This window comes from Oncorhynchus mykiss, chromosome 11, assembly GCF_057628025.1.
Source record: "Oncorhynchus mykiss isolate SJ-2025 chromosome 11, ASM5762802v1, whole genome shotgun sequence".
NCBI lineage: Eukaryota > Metazoa > Chordata > Actinopteri > Salmoniformes > Salmonidae > Oncorhynchus > Oncorhynchus mykiss.
This window is the reverse complement of record NC_143032.1, coordinates 79,587,117-79,608,837: the sequence shown is the minus strand read 5'-3', so window position 1 is coordinate 79,608,837 and position 21,721 is coordinate 79,587,117. Positions and strand designations below refer to the sequence as shown.

Genomic DNA, 21,721 nt, shown 5'->3' with positions numbered 1-21,721 from the left:
CACACACTATTAAGCCATATAAGCCAATGATTGTTATTTAGTTGTTTATTAAATAGTAAATATATATGTAAACAGAGCTTTTTTAAATGTATTTTATTTGACAGTCATTAGTCTCCCTAGGCAAAATCTGCAATCTGCTCAACCCCGTTGCTGACGCATTCCAGATCTTACAACGCCTGGATAGACATTTGACATATCAGCTAACCACATCATTATGTTACAGCAATCTGGTGCTGACCACAGAGATCCTATAAAATTACTAGAGGTGGAGTATATGTGATAAACCCTCAAGGTTCCAGAATGGAGTAAAAATGGAAGCCATATTCGTCAGGGAGAAATCCAAACCCGTCTTATTGGAACGAATGGCTGTCTAAGTATAATTCTGATTTTACTTATGCATGAAAATAAAAGTAAGGCATTTGACCAGAAATGGTGTAATATAATTGTCAACCTAAAATATTGTTATATATTTAAAAATACAGTTTATACGGGTTTTATACACATTTTGTCAAAAGATAGCCTCTAAAATATATGTAAACAGACCATAAATGTCAAATTTTTTCGTTTTCTTGGAAAGCTGTGAGTGCTATTACATGATACAATATCAGTACTTGTTGCATTTACAACTTATCTAAGTCCTATCATGATGTCAGCCAGTGTCTGGCTGTGGATTGGCTGCATTGTTTGAATGGAATGTTGGAATATTGGCAGTTAATTTGAACAATTAATGGAATCATTCCTCTAAAACTGTCTGGCTAGCTAGCTAACAAACATACAGGGAAGATAAATTCTTCAAGTTCATTATTTTACACAAAATCTTATCACAGCACTGCTAAACCATGGTTGACCAAATCCCTGACCAAAATGGCTGACCTTACCATCATAAGAAAGTTATTTTCTAATTCAACTGCACATAGGATGACATTCCATGAGACAGTCTCTTCACAGAAATATAATTAAAACTTTATTATTATATATGTAAACTGAATATCATAACATATATCAGTATCTCTATGTTCTCGCTAAATGGTGTCTCCCAGTGTGTGAGCGGCTCCCTGTATGGCCTGGATCAGGATGGACAGCTGACGGTGTGCTTCTTTCCAGTCGTTGTCCAGTCCAGTCGACGCAGCTCTGGTATACGCATCAGCCAGTCCTGGGAAGGTAGCCTGTCCAGCCTTACTGGAGGCCCAGATCACATGCCTGGAAGAGCGAGAGAGAGACAGATAGAAATAAGGTATGGTGAGTCATGTTAGATGGTCAGAGGAGGGAAGAGAGGGGGAGTGGCCTAAGCATTCAATGAAGATTTTCATGAAAGGTGCACAAAACATCAAATATGATAGATGGTAAACAGCGGATGCTCATCTAGGGGATAGGACATAGTTTCCCAACCTGAATCCATATCGATCATCAAATATCCTAGATGGTAAAAAGTGGATTCTCATCTAGGGGATAGATCGTAACATAGTTTCCCAACCTGTATCCATATCGATCAGGGAACGCCACAGGGTCCAGGAAAGCCCTATCCAGGAGCATCAGTTGGTCATTGATTCTACGCACCTTCAGGGGCCTTAATATGGACAAAGCACTGGTTTAGAATGGTTTAGTGAGTGAGTGAGTGAGTGAGTGAGTGAGTGAGTGAGTGAGTGAGTGTGTGTGTGTGCGTGCAAAGAGCTACCACTCACGTCTCGTTGGCCAAGTCTGAATCTCTGATCAGCTGGTCCAGTCTGGCGGCTGCAGAACGGAAATTCCTCACAGCAGTCTGTAATGGCTCTGAAATAGGAGCAGGGACAGGATATTCTAGAACAGTGTTTCTCAACCGTAGAATATTGCTGACTGGTCCCTGAGATTGTGTGTCTGTTTTGTCTAAACAACTTAAACCAGAGGTTTTTTAAACTTTTTTGGTCCACGACCTCATCTTGATATATACAAAATAATTGCGACTCCACCATGTAAAAACAAAAATGTAATCTAATCAACGGACAACATTTACTTTTTTAATTGAGGCCATGACAGTCTATTACAAATCAGTCTGACAGTACTTCAACCTGAAGGAAGTATGGGTTGAAGTGACTGATATGTGTCAGAAAGAAACATCGTCATTATCACTGATTATCTTTTCCCCCAGTCTGATTGGCTGCCTGGTCTTGTCCACTCTGTTCTAATGAGGCTTGTGGGCATTATAGAAGGAAACAGATGACACATACACTACGCGTTCCTGAGTCTTATCGTTCAGTAACGGGGTCATAAGTATTTTGTCGCGTAAACCGTTCAAAAGATAAAGCCACGTTATCAGAAACCGCTCTGTTACAGCAGCTAGAGGCTACCGGGGGTTACTGACATGTTTAGACACAAACATAGCATCACCTACTGTCTCCATCTATCCATCCACCCCTCTACCCTTCCATCACCTCTCTATCCCTCCATCCACCTTTTCACCCCTACCCCTTTCGCTGTCCCCCCATCCCTCTGTGTGTGTGTGTGTGTGTGTGTGTGTGTGTGTGTGTGTGCTAGTGACTGTGACCCACCTATAGAGATCATATGTGCTGCCAGTCCATCAGTGTACAGCTCCATGGCTTTACTGAGGTATCCTTCCAGAGTCTCTGCATAGTCACTGCAGTTGAACGGCAACAGAAGACTATCAGCCAATCGCATCAGGACGTTCCCTGCCGTCCTGGCAACCGTCTGGTGACTGGTGAACCCTTAGGAGAAGAAGGGGAGAAGGGAGAGGGAGAGGGAGAGGGAGAGGGAGAGAGAAAGAGAGAGATATTCAGTAAAGAGAGGTGATGTCAGGGTAAAGATATTGACAGGAAAGGGATAGAGAGACCAAGAAGAAAGACAATGGAGAGACATACAGTATATACATAAAGAGAGAGAGATATTGAACTCATAAGGCCAACAGCAGTGTGTTTGTCTTTATGTTCCCCCTGTAGCCACCTGGCCCATATCTCCCTGCTCACCTGGGTCGATGAACTTGGAGGCATAGTCGAAGGTGTCGTATGCCGTGTGATACGCTGGGTAGATTCTGGCTCTGGTTTTGGTCTGCATGAAAACAGCATGGATCATGGGATGTGACTTAAAGGACTAACTGATCATTTGTTAAGACAGTGAAATGACTCTCATTGTGTGTGTGTGTGTGTGTGTGTGTGTGTGTGTGTGTGTGTGTGTGTGTGTGTGTGTGTGTGTGTGTCATGTCTTACTCTGTCGTAGGTGTAGGAGATATCCATGGAGGTGATACCTAGGAAGTGGATGAAGGCGGCGTAATCACTTCCTGCCCCAGTCAGAAAACCCACACTATAATCAAAAACAACAACAAAAAAACAAATCATCAACCAATCAAATCTCTGCTATGACTGCCAATTAACTGAAGAGCCAATTAAAATCCCTAAAATCATTTCACTGACATCTTAATCATTTCTTAAATAGTCCTCTAGGTCTCGTCACATGACTCTACTGTTTCATGAAAAGAGAAAGTAGGCTATTCACTTGGGGATGACTCCGTAGGCGGGGCTAGTGCGGTTGAAGTAGCGAATCCAGTTGTCGTAGACGGATGACGAGTCTGATCCAGGTGTCTTCACCTGTAGAAAAGCAATCAAACACTATTATAGTGATGGCTTCTTTTTTGGGAAAAAATGAAGATAGATAGATTGATAAATGGTCAAATGTTTTGGCACCACGGTAAGAGTCAAATATGTAATCATCCATTGTTGGTTTGACAAACGATGAAAGGAGTCGAAATAACCACACACTGTTGTACGCTCATACCCACACACTGTTGTACGCTCATACCCACACACTGTTGTACGCTCCTACCCACACACTGTTGTACGCTCATACCCACACACTGTTGTACGCTCATACCCACACACTGTTGTACGCTCCTACCCACACACTGTTGTACGCTCATACCCACACACTGTTGTACGCTCATACCCACACACTGTTGTACGCTCATACCCACACACTGTTGTACGCTCCTACCCACACACTGTTGTACGCTCATACCCACACACTGTTGTACGCTCCTACCCACACACTGTTGTACGCTCATACCCACACACTGTTGTACGCTCATACCCACACACTGTTGTACGCTCCTACCCACACACTGTTGTACGCTCATACCCACACACTGTTGTACGCTCATACCCACACACTGTTGTACGCTCATACCCACACACTGTTGTACGCTCATACCCACACACTGTTGTACGCTCATACCCACACACTGTTGTACGCTCATACCCACACACTGTTGTACGCTCATACCCACACACTGTTGTACGCTCATACCCACACACTGTTGTACGCTCATACCCACACACTGTTGTACGCTCATACCCACACACTGTTGTACGCTCATACCCACACACTGTTGTACGCTCATACCCACACACTGTTGTACGCTCATACCCACACACTGTTGTACGCTCATACCCACACACTGTTGTACGCTCATACCCACACACTGTTGTACGCTCCTACCCACACACTGTCGTACGCTCATACCCACACACTGTCGTACGCTCATACCCACACACTGTCGTACGCTCATACCCACACACTGTTGTACGCTCATACCCACACACTGTTGTACGCTCATACCCACACACTGTCGTACGCTCATACCCACACACTGTCGTACGCTCATACCCACACACTGTTGTACGCTCATACCCACACACTGTTGTACGCTCATACCCACACAGTGTTGTACGCTCATACCCACACACTGTCGTACGCTCATACCCACACACTGTTGTACGCTCATACCCACACACTGTCGTACGCTCATACCCACACACTGTCGTACGCTCATACCGACACACTGTTGTACGCTCATACCCACACACTGTTGTACGCTCATACCCACACACTGTTGTACGCTCATACCCACACACTGTTGTACGCTCATACCCACACACTGTTGTACGCTCATACCCACACACTGTTGTACGCTCATACCCACACACTGTCGTACGCTCATACCCACACACTGTTGTACGCTCATACCCACACACCGTTGTACGCTCATACCCACACACTGTCGTACGCTCATACCCACACACTGTTGTACGCTCATACCCACACACTGTCGTACGCTCATACCCACACACTGTTGTACGCTCATACCCACACACTGTTGTACGCTCATACCCACACACTGTTGTACGCTCCTACCCACACACCGTTGTACGCTCATACCCACACACTGTCGTACGCTCATACCCACACACCGTTGTACGCTCATACCCACACACTGTCGTACGCTCATACCCACACACTGTTGTACGCTCATACCCACACACTGTTGTACGCTCATACCCACACACTGTTGTACGCTCATACCCACACACTGTCGTACGCTCATACCCACACACTGTTGTACGCTCATACCCACACACTGTTGTACGCTCATACCCACACACTGTTGTACGCTCATACCCACACACTGTTGTACGCTCATACCCACACACTGTTGTACGCTCATACCCACACACTGTTGTACGGTCATACCCACACACTGTTGTACGCTCATACCCACACACTGTTGTACGCTCATACCCACACACTGTTGTACGCTCATACCCACACACTGTTGTACGCTCATACCCACACACTGTTGTACGCTCATACCCACACACTGTTGTACGCTCATACCCACACACTGTTGTACGCTCATACCCACACACTGTTGTACGCTCCTACCCACACACTGTCGTACGCTCATACCCACACACTGTCGTACGCTCATACCCACACACTGTCGTACGCTCATACCCACACACTGTTGTACGCTCATACCCACACACTGTTGTACGCTCATACCCACACACTGTCGTACGCTCATACCCACACACTGTCGTACGCTCATACCCACACACTGTTGTACGCTCATACCCACACACTGTTGTACGCTCATACCCACACACTGTTGTACGCTCATACCCACACACTGTCGTACGCTCATACCCACACACTGTTGTACGCTCATACCCACACACTGTCGTACGCTCATACCCACACACTGTCGTACGCTCATACCGACACACTGTTGTACGCTCATACCCACACACTGTTGTACGCTCATACCCACACACTGTTGTACGCTCATACCCACACACTGTTGTACGCTCATACCCACACACTGTCGTACGCTCATACCCACACACTGTTGTACGCTCATACCCACACACTGTCGTACGCTCATACCCACACACTGTTGTACGCTCATACCCACACACCGTTGTACGCTCATACCCACACACTGTCGTACGCTCATACCCACACACTGTTGTACGCTCATACCCACACACTGTCGTACGCTCATACCCACACACTGTTGTACGCTCATACCCACACACTGTTGTACGCTCATACCCACACACTGTTGTACGCTCCTACCCACACACCGTTGTACGCTCATACCCACACACTGTCGTACGCTCATACCCACACACTGTTGTACGCTCATACCCACACACTGTTGTACGCTCATACCCACACACTGTTGTACGCTCATACCCACACACTGTCGTACGCTCATACCCACACACTGTTGTACGCTCATACCCACACACTGTTGTACGCTCATACCCACACACTGTTGTACGCTCCTACCCACACACTGTTGTACGCTCATACCCACACACTGTTGTACGCTCATACCCACACACTGTTGTACGGTCATACCCACACACTGTTGTACGCTCATACCCACACACTGTTGTACGCTCATACCCACACACTGTTGTACGCTCATACCCACACACTGTTGTACGCTCATACCCACACACTGTTGTACGCTCATACCCACACACTGTTGTACGCTCATACCCACACACTGTTGTACGCTCATACCCACACACTGTTGTACGCTCATACCCACACACTGTCGTACGCTCATACTTCTTTTTGTTTTTTGCAACATTTTTCTATGAAGTTTATTTGAGCATACAACAATGGGAGGGTTTTTTTTTAAAACCATTTTTTACTGCAGACGGCATTGAGAAGAGAATTAGAGGCCTCACCTGTTTGGAGGCCTTGAGGATAACACTCTGAGCAGAGGGGGACCCCGATGCCCTTAGAGTAGCGTTAGCTGGGATGACAAGGGATACTGGAGGTCAGGTTCAAACACAATGCTTCCACTACACACAGAGAATGTTTCCTAGACACAGATTCCTAGTTTCCTAGACACAGATTCCAAGTTTCCTAGACACAGATTCCTAGTTTCCTAGACACAGATTCCTAGTTTCCTAGACACAGATTCCTAGTTTCCTAGACACAGATTCCTAGTTTCCTAGACACAGATTCCTAGTTTCCTAGACATAGATTCCTAGTTTCCTAGACACAGATTCCTAGTTTCCTAGACACAGATTCTCCGTTTAAATGTGCTTTATAAAGTCCGGGACTTGGCTTGTGTCCAAGAAACCAGTACTTATTTAACTGATAACTATGTGTACTGTAAACAGTTGCCCTGGGCCTGTATCCACAAAGCATCTCAGAATAGGATCAGCTTTACCTTTTTACATCATAATGAATAATATTGCAGATCCTAGATCAGCACTCCTCCCCTGAGATGCTTGTGTGGATAGGGGCCTTGATTGTTGGAGTAAAAACACCATCAGTTTAACACGCTACCTCTGTCATAACTGGGGCGGCAGGAAGCCTAGTGGTTAGAGCGTTAGACTAGTAACCGAAAGGTTGCAAGACTGAATCCCCGAGCCGACGAGGTAAAAATGTGTTGTTCTTCCCCCTGAACAAGACAGTTAACCCACTGTTCATAGGCTGTCATTGTAAATAAGAATTTGTTCTTAACTGACTTGCCTAGTTAATTAAAGGTGTAAAATAAATCACTCTTACCGAATACAGCTATGTCCACGTTGATATAGGCGACAGAACGTTCACTCAGCTTGCTGTAATACTCCTGGGGAGGAGAACGTCGCGTTAACTTATCTCTATCAGAAACACCATAAATGTGGATCTCTTCCTTCTAGGGAATCCTTTCCTTGACCCTGTGTTGCTGTCGGGTTACTGTGAAACACCTTGTGACAACAGATGATGTAAACAGGGATTTTATAAATATCATTTGATTGATTTCGATTGTTCACCTCGGTGTACTCTGTGGATCCAATCAGACCGAACTCCTCGGCTCCCCAGCTCCCAAAGATGATGGACCTCCGTGGCCTCCATTTCCCTGACAGACGGGCGGTAATGTTGTTCACTGTTTACTGCTCCCAACAACAATGACTGGGTATCATTTTGTTATCCTACAGTAGTTCCTATTTTTTTCTTCAGCTTCTTTATCTAACTGAACCAAGTTAAATAAAAGCACCTCACCTCCCTAACCCAGGTCTAACTCCCTAACCCAGGTCTAACTCCCTAACCCAGGTCTAACCCAGGTCTAACTCCCTAACCCAGGTCTAACTCCCTAACCCAGGTCTAACCCAGGTCTAACTCCCTAACCCAGGTCTAACTCCCTAACCCAGGTCTAACTCCCTAACCCAGGTCTAACTCCTTAACCCAGGTCTAACTCCTTAACCCAGGTCTAACTCCCTAACCCAGGTCTAACTCCCTAACCCAGGTCTAACCCAGGTCTAACTCCCTAACCCAGGTCTAACTCCCTAACCCAGGTCTAACCCAGGTCTAACTCCCTAACCCAGGTCTAACTCCCTAACCCAGGTCTAACCCAGGTCTAACTCCCTAACCCAGGTCTAACTCCCTAACCCAGGTCTAACTCCCTAACCCAGGTCTAACTCCCTAACCCAGGTCTAACTCCCTAACCCAGGTCTAACTCCCTAACCCAGGTCTAACTCCATAACCCAGGTCTAACTCCTTAACCCAGGTCTAACTCCCTAACCCAGGTCTAACTCCCTAACCCAGGTCTAACTCCTTAACCCAGGTCTAACTCCCTAACCCAGGTCTAACTCCATAACCCAGGTCTAACTCCCTAACCCAGGTCTAACTCCCTAACCCAGGTCTAACTCCCTAACCCAGGTCTAACTCCCTAACCCAGGTCTAACTCCCTAACCCAGGTCTAACTCCTTAACCCAGGTCTAACTCCCTAACCCAGGTCTAACTCCCTAACCCAGGTCTAACTCCCTAACCCAGGTCTAACTCCCTAACCCAGGTCTAACTCCCTAACCCAGGTCTAACTCCCTAACCCAGGTCTAACTCCATAACCCAGGTCTAACTCCTTAACCCAGGTCTAACTCCCTAACCCAGGTCTAACTCCCTAACCCAGGTCTAACTCCCTAACCCAGGTCTAACTCCTTAACCCAGGTCTAACTCCCTAACCCAGGTCTAACTCCCTAACCCAGGTCTAACTCCTTAACCCAGGTCTAACTCCCTAACCCAGGTCTAACTCCCTAACCCAGGTCTAACTCCCTAACCCAGGTCTAACTCCTTAACCCAGGTCTAACTCCCTAACCCAGGTCTAACTCCCTAACCCAGGTCTAACCCCCTAACCCAGGTCTAACCCCCTAACCCAGGTCTAACTCCCTAACCCAGGTCTAACCCAGGTCTAACTCCATAACCCAGTTCTAACCCCCTAACCCAGGTCTAACCCCCTAACCCAGGTCTAACTGTGATGCTCACCCTGCTTGACCATCCGTCCCAGCACCCGGGTCACCTCCAGCATCACGGAGGTTCCACTGCTGGGGTCGATGGCCCCGTGGACCCAGCTGTCTCTGTGGTTACCGTAGATCACATACCTGTCTATGGGACAAAGACTTGAATTAGATTAGAGAAAAACTTTGGTTTTGACGCTGGTCTGCTTTAAAATGTGTGTGTATGATTCTTCGCCGTCTGTGTTTTTGTATATGAACTGTTTTGCCTGTATGATGCACAAATGCATATGTCGTCATAATGCTTGACTCAATTGGCTTGACTCTTGAGGTAACTTCTTCCCCATGGCCTAAGTGTGGTTCGGTAGCTAGAGCTGAATCCTTCTCACCTGGCTCAACACTGCCGCGAATCACCCCCATCACATTGGCAGAATTCTTCAGCTCCTCACGGTTATAGATGTCCAGTTTTACATCGCTGGAACAGAGACACACATGTTTGTTTTTTTTAGCAAACATTCAGCTAAACTTGATATTGTCGTACTTTTATAGAGATTTACCAAAATCCCACCTGTTGTTGAAGTTGGATGTTGGTTTGAATCCTGGTCCGCCAAAATTATACGTGCAGTTGAATGCTCCCTGCCATTCGGATGGGGCGGGCTCTCCTCCCAGCTCACTGCAGAGATGACCAATCAAATACGGCAAACAGGATTCAGAACCAATCACATTGGGCGGACCCTTCTTGGACACCAAATACTCTGCTCCCCATGAGCCATTGGTCAACCAATCGGCTCTCCACAAAAGTTAATGACGTCACAATGGACCAATGGTAAACCCCACTCACCAGATCAAGGCGTAGGCATCCTCAAACCCGATTGGTTGAGTCGGGATTGGCGGGATCCCGGTGATATTCTTTTCTGGTATTCTGTATGTGTCATCTACAGATGGAAATGTCAGAAGTGGGAACTGTGAAAAGTCTGTGGAGAGTCTGAGTGACTAAGATGATCAATGTACTTACGACGACGATCACATACACGTGAATACGGTCAAAGATGGCTGATTTTTGTAGCCTCTACAGCAGTCAAATTGTAACCTGTTTTAGTTCAATCTAGACAATTTTGCAACTATATAGTTAGGTGTTTATTACCGTTCGATTCCAACTGTCACTATAATGTCAAAGGTCAAAAGGTAATTTAACAGGAAGTTTAGCTGATAGAGTATCTCTTGAAATAGACTGAAATGTGTGGTAACTGATTTAAAATGCTGTTACTTAGTCAAGATCATTTTGAGATGATGATATCTCATTTTGAGGGTTATAGGTCCTACCTTCTTATAACAAGTGAATTATTTACCACCACATCATAATGCATCATGGGTACCTTTAGCGGCCAGGTAGGGTGTCAGCATGTCTCCATAGTGGGTGTTGAAGGAGCCCCTCTCCACCCCTGAGGGGGGCATGTACCAGGAATAGGGGTACGTCTCGTTGTTGTCGGACATCTTGCCATCGTTGATGTCCCACGGGTCGGTGTAGACCAGCACCCCGATCACACCATACGGAGCTGCATTGATGGCCTGGAGGAGAGGCACGACATGACAGTCAAAGTGGTCATGTTAGTCATGGGCTGTATCTGAAATGGTACCCTTTTCCCAATATAGTGCACTAGTTTTAGTGCACTACCACCCAGCAAACCAGGAACATTCCCAGAACATTAACAAAAATTCCTATTATGTTCTAGTTAGAGTATTATCTAACCTTAGGATGATAACAGCCCCAAAACATTCCTAGAATGTTTTTGCTTAAAAATGTATGTATTCATCAAAAATGTTTTAGATTAAATATCCTTGGAACATTTCACTCAAATGTTGTGCACAACACCTGTAACAACCACTACAGAACATGTTTGTATAAAACATTTGCCTGATGTTGCAGTAATGTTCCTATAACACATTTAATCTGTTATTTAAAAGGTTCCCAGAATGCTTCATTAGGTTGTGGGAATGGTGGGAACATCACAAAATATATGTTCCCCCCCAAAAAAATAACTGTTGAGTTGTGCGAATTATTCTACAATGTTTATTTTGGGGTGCAAAAAACACTCACCTGGTGTTCGTTCCCAGAACACATTCTGTCTGTTTTGTTTTAATGGTTAATACAAACCTTCCATAATCATCACCACGACTGGACAGTTTTTGTGTTTTAAGGACATTTGCCACGACCAGATACATTTTCTGGGAACCTTCACAGAACCAGTCTTATTTTGGTGACCGTTTTGGAGGCATGCCTAGTTCCAATACTTTGAAAATTCTTCCTTCTTTTAGACTCGTATGTACCTTCAGAAAGGATTCACATCCCTTGACTTTTTCCACGTGTTGTTGTGTTACAAAGTGAGATTCAAATGGATGAAATTGTCTTCTTTTTTGTGTCAACGATCTAAACAAAATACTCTGTAATGTCAAAGGGGAAGAAAAATTCTAACATTTGTAAAAAAAAAAAAAAACAATAATAAAATGAAAATAAAACACTAATAATATAATATCTTGATTAAATAATTATTCAAACCCCTTAGTCAATACATGTTAGAATCACCTTTGGCAGCGATTACAGCTGTGAGTGTTTCTGGGTAAGTCTCTCTAAAAGTGTTCCACACCTGGATTGTACAATATTTGTACATTATTATTTAAAAAATTCTTCAAGCTCTGTCAAGTTGGTTGTTGATCATTGCTAGACAGCCATTTTCAATTCTTGCCATAGGTTTTCAAGACGATTTAAGTCAAAACTGTAACTAGGCTACTTAGGAACATTCAATGTCGTCTTGGTAAGCAACTCCAGTGTATATTTGGCCTTGTGTTTCGGGTTATTGTCCTGCTGAAAGGTGAATTTGTCTTCCATGGTCTGTTGGAAAGCAGGCTGACCCATGTTTTCCTCTAGATTTTGCCTGTGCTTAGCTCTACTTGATCATTTTTATCCTAAAAATCTCTCTAGTCCTTGCCGATGACAAGCATACCCATAACATGATGCAGCCACCACCATACTTGAACATATGAAGAGTGGTACTCAGTGATATATTTCTTTGGCACATTTTTTGGGAGTTTTACTTTAGGGCCTTATTGCAAATAGGATGCATGTTTTGTAATATTTGTATTCTATACAAGCTCACTTATTTTCACTCTGTCAATTCGGTTTGTATTCTGTAGTAACTACAATGTTGTTGATCCATCCTCAGTTTTCTCCTTTCACAGCCATTAAACTCTGTAATTGTTTTAAAGTCACCATTGGCCTCACGGTGAAATCCCTGAGCAGTTTCCTTCCTCTCCGGCAACTGAGTTAGGAAGGACGCCTGTATCTTTGTTGTGACTGGGGGTATTGATACACCATCCAAAGTGTAGTTAAGAACTTCACCGTGATCAAAGGAATATTCAATGTCTGTTGTTTACCAATCGGTGCTCTTCTTTGCGAGGCATTGGAAAAAGTTTTGGGTTGTGGGTGTTTGTCTTCCGTGTCAGTGTTTGTCGCCACACAGGACTGTTTCGTTCATTTCACGTTTCTTGTTTTGTATTTCGTAATGTTCAGTTTATTTTTTGAAATAAACATTATGGACACTTACCGCGCTGCGTTTTGGTCCTCCGATCCTTCTCGCTTCTCCTCCTCAGAAGAGGAGGACGAGATCCCTTACAGTCGAATACTTATTGACTCAAGACATTTCAGCTTTTCATTTTGAATTAATTTGGAACAAATAAAATATATATATATATTTCCATTTTGACTTGATTGGGTATTGTGTGTAGGCCAAAGACATTTTAAATTCAGGCTGTAACACAACAAAATGTGGATTAAGTCAAAGGCTGTGAATACTTACTGAAGGCACTGTATGTGAACCATTTTTTCAACAAAAAAAATATGTGTCAAATTACAGTAGGCTACAAGTGATGTAAAGTACCATAGTTACAATAGAAGTCTGAATATTTACCCTATGAGTCTGAATATTTACACTAGGAGTCTGAATATTTACCCTATGAGTCTGAATATTTACCCTATGAGTCTGAATATTTACCCTCGGAGTCTGAATATTTACCCTATGAGTCTGAATATTTACCCTATGAGTCTGAATATTTACCCTATGAGTCTGAATATTTACCCTAGGAGTCTGAATATTTACCCTCGGAGTCTGAATATTTACCCTATGAGTCTGAATATTTACCCTTGGAGTCTGAATATTTACCCTAGGAGTCTGAATATTTACCCTATGAGTCTGAATATTTACCCTTGGAGTCTGAATATTTACCCTATGAGTCTGAATATTTACCCTAGGAGTCTGAATATTTACCCTCGGAGTCTGAATATTTACCCTCGGAGTCTGAATATTTACCCTAGGAGTCTGAATATTTACACTAGGAGTCTGAATATTTACCCTTGGAGTCTGAATATTTACCCTATGAGTCTGAATATTTACCCTTGGAGTCTGAATATTTACCCTATGAGTCTGAATATTTACCCTATGAGTCTGAATATTTACCCTATGAGTCTGAATATTTACCCTTGGAGTCTGAATATTTACCCTATGAGTCTGAATATTTACCCTATGAGTCTGAATATTTACCCTATGAGTCTGAATATTTACCCTTGGAGTCTGAATATTTACCCTATGAGTCTGAATATTTACCCTATGAGTCTGAATATTTACCCTATGAGTCTGAATATTTACCCTTGGAGTCTGAATATTTACCCTAGGAGTCTGAATATTTACACTAGGAGTCTGAATATTTACCCTTGGAGTCTGAATATTTACCCTATGAGTCTGAATATTTACCCTATGAGTCTGAATATTTACCCTATGAGTCTGAATATTTACCCTTGGAGTCTGAATATTTACCCTAGGAGTCTGAATATTTACACTAGGAGTCTGAATATTTACCCTAGGAGTCTGAATATTTACCCTAGGAGTCTGAATATTTACCCTCGGAGTCTGAATATTTACCCTATGAGTCTGAATATTTACCCTTGGAGTCTGAATATTTACCCTAGGAGTCTGAATATTTACACTAGGAGTCTGAATATTTACCCTAGGAGTCTGAATATTTACCCTAGGAGTCTGAATATTTACCCTATGAGTCTGAATATTTACCCTAGGAGTCTGAATATTTACCCTAGGAGTCTGAATATTTACCCTATGAGTCTGAATATTTACCCTCGGAGTCTGAATATTTACCCTCGGAGTCTGAATATTTACCCTCGGAGTCTGAATATTTACCCTAGGAGTCTGAATATTTATCCTCAGAGTCTGAATATTTACCCTATGAGTCTGAATATTTACCCTAGGAGTCTGAATATCTACCCTATGAGTCTGAATATTTACCCTCGGAGTCTGAATATTTACCCTCGGAGTCTGAATATTTACCCTAGGAGTCTGAATATTTACCCTAGGAGTCTGAATATTTACCCTCGGAGTCTGAATATTTACCCTCGGAGTCTGAATATTTACCCTCGGAGTCTGAATATTTACCCTCGGAGTCTGAATATTTACCCTAGGAGTCTGAATATTTACCCTCGGAGTCTGAATATTTACCCTCTGAGTCTGAATATTTACCCTCGGAGTCTGAATATTTACCCTAGGAGTCTGAATATTTACCCTCGGAGTCTGAATATTTACCCTAGGAGTCTGAATATTTGCATGGAATTATGACCAACCAAATGTCATCCCAAAAACAGGAATTTTTCCTAATTTTTCCTAGGTTTTCAAGACGATTTAAGTCAAAACTGTAACTAGGCTACTTAGGAACATTCAATGTCGTCTTGGTAAGCAACTCCAGTGTATATTTGGCCTTGTGTTTCGGGTTATTGTCCTGCTGAAAGGTGAATTTGTCTTCCATGGTCTGTTGGAAAGCAGGCTGACCCATGTTTTCCTCTAGATTTTGCCTGTGCTTAGCTCTACTTGATCATTTTTATCCTAAAAATCTCTCTAGTCCTTGCCGATGACAAGCATACCCATAACATGATGCAGCCACCACCATACTTGAACATATGAAGAGTGGTACTCAGTGATATATTTCTTTGGCACATTTTTGGGAGTTTTACTTTAGGGCCTTATTGCAAATAGGATGCATGTTTTGTAATATTTGTATTCTATACAAGCTCACTTATTTTCACTCTGTCAATTCGGTTTGTATTCTGTAGTAACTACAATGTTGTTGATCCATCCTCAGTTTTCTCCTTTCACAGCCATTAAACTCTGTAATTGTTTTAAAGTCACCATTGGCCTCACGGTGAAATCCCTGAGCAGTTTCCTTCCTCTCCGGCAACTGAGTTAGGAAGGATGCCTGTATCTTTGTTGTGACTGGGGGTATTGATACACCATCCAAAGTGTAGTTAAGAACTTCACCGTGATCAAAGGAATATTCAATGTCTGTTGTTTACCAATCGGTGCTCTTCTTTGCGAGGCATTGGAAAAAGTTTTGGGTTGTGGGTGTTTGTCTTCCGTGTCAGTGTTTGTCGCCACACAGGACTGTTTCGTTCATTTCACGTTTCTTGTTTTGTATTTCGTAATGTTCAGTTTATTTTTTGAAATAAACATTATGGACACTTACCGCGCTGCGTTTTGGTCCTCCGATCCTTCTCGCTTCTCCTCCTCAGAAGAGGAGGACGAGATCCCTTACAGTCGAATACTTATTGACTCAAGACATTTCAGCTTTTCATTTTGAATTAATTTGGAACAAATAAAATATATATATATATTTCCATTTTGACTTGATTGGGTATTGTGTGTAGGCCAAAGACATTTTAAATTCAGGCTGTAACACAACAAAATGTGGATTAAGTCAAAGGCTGTGAATACTTACTGAAGGCACTGTATGTGAACCATTTTTTCAACAAAAAAAATATGTGTCAAATTACAGTAGGCTACAAGTGATGTAAAGTACCATAGTTACAATAGAAGTCTGAATATTTACCCTATGAGTCTGAATATTTACACTAGGAGTCTGAATATTTACCCTATGAGTCTGAATATTTACCCTATGAGTCTGAATATTTACCCTCGGAGTCTGAATATTTACCCTATGAGTCTGAATATTTACCCTATGAGTCTGAATATTTACCCTATGAGTCTGAATATTTACCCTAGGAGTCTGAACATTTACCCTCGGAGTCTGAATATTTACCCTATGAGTCTGAATATTTACCCTTGGAGTCTGAATATTTACCCTAGGAGTCTGAATATTTACCCTATGAGTCTGAATATTTACCCTTGGAGTCTGAATATTTACCCTATGAGTCTGAATATTTACCCTAGGAGTCTGAATATTTACCCTCGGAGTCTGAATATTTACCCTCGGAGTCTGAATATTTACCCTAGGAGTCTGAATATTTACCCTCGGAGTCTGAATATTTACCCTAGGAGTCTGAATATTTACCCTCGGAGTCTGAATATTTACCCTCTGAGTCTGAATATTTACCCTCGGAGTCTGAATATTTACCCTAGGAGTCTGAATATTTACCCTCGGAGTCTGAATATTTACCCTAGGAGTCTGAATATTTACCCTCGGAGTCTGAATATTTGCATGGAATTATGACCAACCAAATGTCATCCCAAAAACAAAAAATCATGTAATAGCATTTGCAGCCAATGAATTGGACTCACTTTCCCTGCTCTCCCCTCTCCTCCATATCTGGTGATAGCGACGGTCCCTGTCAGGTTCAGGGTCTGGTTGAGTAGGAAGTAGTCACTGGGCTTCCCTTGATTGGCGTAGACCAGTCTCCCCTGACAACACACACACACACACACACACACACACACACACACACACACACACACACACACACACAATCATTGAACCACAATCTACCTCAATCTAAAACTAAGACTGATATCGATTGACTGTAGGAAATATTAAACTGATATCCGAGTGATCAGTAGATTGTAGTTGATATCAGTCTGGTATCAGTAGACAATACCAGGAGATGGACACCACAAGCGTACCATATAGCCTGTTATTGCTTTATTATTTTCTATGTCATCGTTACAGTTTTATCACTTTGGATTTCACAAGTACTGTATGCAGTGAATGTTCTGTGTACAAATACTCCAAACTGGTAGGACTTGTAACGGTCAAAACCTTTCATTGTGCATTCATTTGGTTTGGAGACATCTTTCACCACACAACCATTGGTCCAAAAGTCAAGTCACTGTGAAATATAATGGCAACTAGTTAATTCAATAGCAAAATACTTGAGATACCATGTTTTCAAAAATGCCCTTTGAATGTACAGTGCAGTACTGTAGATTACAGTGTATCCCACTGTTTTTCACATCGGGCAATATACTTGCACTACCTATTAAAAATTGACTGAACATCACATTTTTTGTTCAGGTATAATTACAACATAGATGTACTGTAATCAAATGAAATGAAATGAAATGAAGGAAACATAACGTTTAGCAGGCACTAGTTTCCCATCAAGCCACACTTGAGTAAATAGCACCAAAGTGATTGAAACAATGATGCATATAAACCCTGGATTGCCGACGCCATATAATGGCCGTGGAGACACTTTGAAGCCACCGGCTCCATCCTCCATTGGAATGAATGGAATTATACAGTATTTCAATTGAATTTTGAAGGACAAAATGACATGTATTTAAGTATTTTTGTTGTTGTCGTGGGGACAGTAACATTGGTACTCTAAACAAACAAAAAACTGTATCTCACATAATATAATCTTAAAAGTATGCAGTAAGAAAGCATATCAAAAGTAATGTGAGCACTGCGAAAGGAAATGACTTTATATGAACATTGCAGCTCCCTGCAATGTGAAACATGTATTTCTAAGATTAAACATGAAGTTTGGTGAAAAAAGTGACTGTATCGATTTTGTGTTGTACTTAGTCAATTGAAAATGTGCTTAGAGTTTTGAAACAACTGCCTTTTTGATCATCTAGTTAAGAGTTTTGACTAAGAGATGTGGCAATTCACCACAACGCAATGAAGAAAAAGGTAATGTTATCTGATGAGACACATCATAAACCATCTTCCCTTTTGACCTCGGATTTTCTCAAATCTTAATAAGCATTTAACAACCTCAAAGGTCGTGCCTTGACGTGCCTTGACGTGCCTTGACGTGCCTTGACGTGCCCCAGTGGGGGGCACAGAGAGGTGACATTTATGACATGAACTAAATAAAACTGGTTAACCAATAACCTCGGGGACAAAGAGAGATCATGAAAGTCGCCTTTTCTTTCCATCCGTCCTGTCCGTCCACATATTGTCTGAACACAGAGACGGTATCATTCTAAATAACTAGCCTACAGTGAGTTGTTTCACCCAGAACAGGTCATTTAATTGATAAACTGTGGAAAAGATAACATAAAGAACATGACCGTACTTGGATCTGCTTAAGAAATTGACATTTTGGGTGTCTGCTGCATAGGCTCAGGATCCTCCTGGTCTGTCTGTCTGTGTGTTGGTGGGTAAAGACCTACCTTTGGGTGTCTGCTGCATAGGCGCAGGATCCTCCTGGTCTGCCTGTCTGTGTGTTGGTGGGTAAAGACCTACCTTTGGGTGTCCGGCGGGGGCGTAGGCTGCATAGGGCTGTACCACCTCAGGATCCTCCTGGTCTGAACTATATGCCTTCTCCTTCTCTCTGGCAGTGTAGAGGACAGCATCAGAAGGGCTCACTGCAACACACGAACACACACACAGTAGTAGGAAAATGTTGATTTTGATGCAGAATCATATCCATAGCAATAATAACAACCAAAGACATTTCACAAGGAGTATAAAACATACACAGAGTAACATGGAGTACTTCAGCTCCTAATACCACAAAACACCACGCCTGGTTTACCTCCTAATGCCACACAACACCAAGCCTGGTTGACCTCCTAATGGCACACAACACCAAGCCTGGTTGACCTCCTAATGCCACACAACACCAAGCCTGGTTGACCTCCTAATAACACACAACACCAAGCCTGGTTGACCTCCTAATACCACACAACACCAAGCCTGGTTGACCTCCTAATACCACACAACACCAAGCCTGGTTGACCTCCTAATGCCACACAACACCAAGCCTGGTTGACCTCCTAATGCCACACAACACCAAACCTGGTTGACCTCCTAATGCCACACAACACCAAGCCTGGTTGACCTCCTAATACCACACAACACCAAGCCTGGTTGACCTCCTAATGCCACACAACACCAAGCCTGGTTGACCTCCTAATACCACACAACACCAAGCCTGGTTGACCTCCTAATACCACACAACACCAAGCCTGGTTGACCTCCTAATACCACACAACACCAAGCCTGGTTGACCTCCTAATGCCACACAACACCAAGCCTGGTTGACCTCCTAATGCCACACAACACCAAACCTGGTTGACCTCCTAATGCCACACAACACCAAGCCTGGTTGACCTCCTAATACCACACAACACCAAGCCTGGTTGACCTCCTAATGCCACACAACACCAAGCCTGGTTGACCTCCTAATACCACACAACACCAAGCCTGGTTTACCTCCTAATGCCACACAACACCAAGCCTGGTTGACCTCCTAATGCCACACAACACCAAGCCTGGTTGACCTCATAATGCCACACAACACCAAGCCTGGCTGACCTCCTAATACCACACAACACCAAGCCTGGTTGACCTCCTAATACCACACAACACCAAGCCTGGTTGACCTCCTAATGCCACACAACACCAAGCCTGGTTGACCTCCTAATACCACACAACACCAAGCCTGGTTTACCTCCTAATGCCACACAACACCAAGCCTGGTTTACCTCCTAATGCCACACAACACCAAGCCTGGTTGACCTCCTAATGCCACACAACACCAAGCCTGGTTGACCTCCTAATGCCACACAACACCAAGCAGAAGAACAACTACTACTAGTATTAGTAAGTATAACATGTGACTTTTACATAGAGGCCTCGCTGGGTCTAAAAGCAGTGCACTATATGATATGGGCCAGGGACCAGGGTTATAGTTAGGACGCACCCTAAGCCCATGACTCACCCACGGTGACCTTGTTGGGGGTGTTGGGGTCTGGGAAGGACAGGTAGACCTTGTACTCCTCCCTCCAGGCCTGGTCCAGACCTGTGTCTGGGTCCTGCCACCTCTTTAACATGTACTGAACCGTCTGCTCGTCCCCTGGCGAGGTCGCCATGTGGGGCACTTTAGTCAGCTCCCTGGAGAGACACATGGGGACGAGGGAACGGTCATGAGAGAGATGCTCTCTGAGGACGTTTGACGTGTGTGTGTGTGTGTGTGTGTGTGTGTGTGTGTGTGTGTGTGTGTGTGTGTGTGTGTGTGTAATCTAGCCCATATTGTTCCTGACCTGCTTCAACAGATTAAAAAAAGATGTGGAAGATTAGAGATGAAAACAGGGATATCTAAAAACACTGGTACAGTATCCAGCAGCGTGTGATCTGATTGAGCAATTGATTGATTGATATCCAGCATCTGACCTGAGGTTTTCCTGTATCGCAATGTTGTCCACCTCTGCGATAAACTTCTGGATGAGAGCCTCGTCTACGTCCTGTGTCACGTCCATTACCCAGTCAGGGGCGGTGGAGCCCCTCTGGATGCCGAAGTGCCCCAACAGGATGCCTGCAGTCAGCACCAGAGCTGCTCCGAGACTACCCAGCAGCACCTTCTTCAGCATGGTCCTCCTGGTCCTCTTCCTGGAGATCTACTCTGGAACAGTAGAACCAGGTCTCTAACACTCTAGAACCAGGTCTCTAACACTCTAGAACCAGGTCTCTAACACTCTAGAACCAGGTCTCTAACACTCTAGAACCAAGTAACGGTTGTTGACATACAGAAGTTTCACCTAAACACAGAAACACAGATGAAGTCTATTTCAGAGTTCCGGAGGGTGAAAGACAATGGTGTGTGCAAATAGGATGTTCAGCAGGATCTGTGGTTTACTGTCTGCATAATGAGCCCTTAAAAGCCCTCCCCAATTCCCACTGTAAAGTTTAATGATTACTTTTTTTCAGAGGTGATGGACTTTGAAACACACATACACTTGTTCACTGTTGCACATTGTCCAACAGGTCGTTAACGAGTGGAGGACAGAGGAGCCTCTTAAAGAAGAAGTTACAGGTCTGTGAGAGCCAGAAATCTTGCTTGTTTGTAGGTGACCAAA

General features: G+C 43.5%; 1 protein-coding gene across 1 annotated transcript; it reads right to left on the bottom strand.

Moving 5' to 3' along the window:
• Positions 1-30: 30 nt before the first annotated feature.
• On the bottom strand, positions 31-21,583 carry naaladl1 (N-acetylated alpha-linked acidic dipeptidase like 1). The gene is made up of 19 exons (XM_036936442.2): positions 21,039-21,583; positions 20,587-20,759; positions 19,107-19,228; positions 17,195-17,314; positions 10,940-11,132; positions 10,405-10,498; positions 10,132-10,236; positions 9,953-10,038; positions 9,595-9,714; positions 8,109-8,194; positions 7,861-7,924; positions 7,029-7,096; positions 3,484-3,575; positions 3,198-3,291; positions 2,958-3,039; positions 2,526-2,699; positions 1,683-1,770; positions 1,475-1,567; positions 31-1,200 (listed from the first exon to the last, which is right to left on the bottom strand). Exons 1-19 carry the CDS (start codon positions 21,233-21,235, stop codon positions 1,023-1,025), a joined length of 2,229 nt encoding a protein of 742 aa, XP_036792337.1. The 5' UTR covers positions 21,236-21,583; the 3' UTR covers positions 31-1,022.
• Positions 21,584-21,721: the final 138 nt, after the last annotated feature.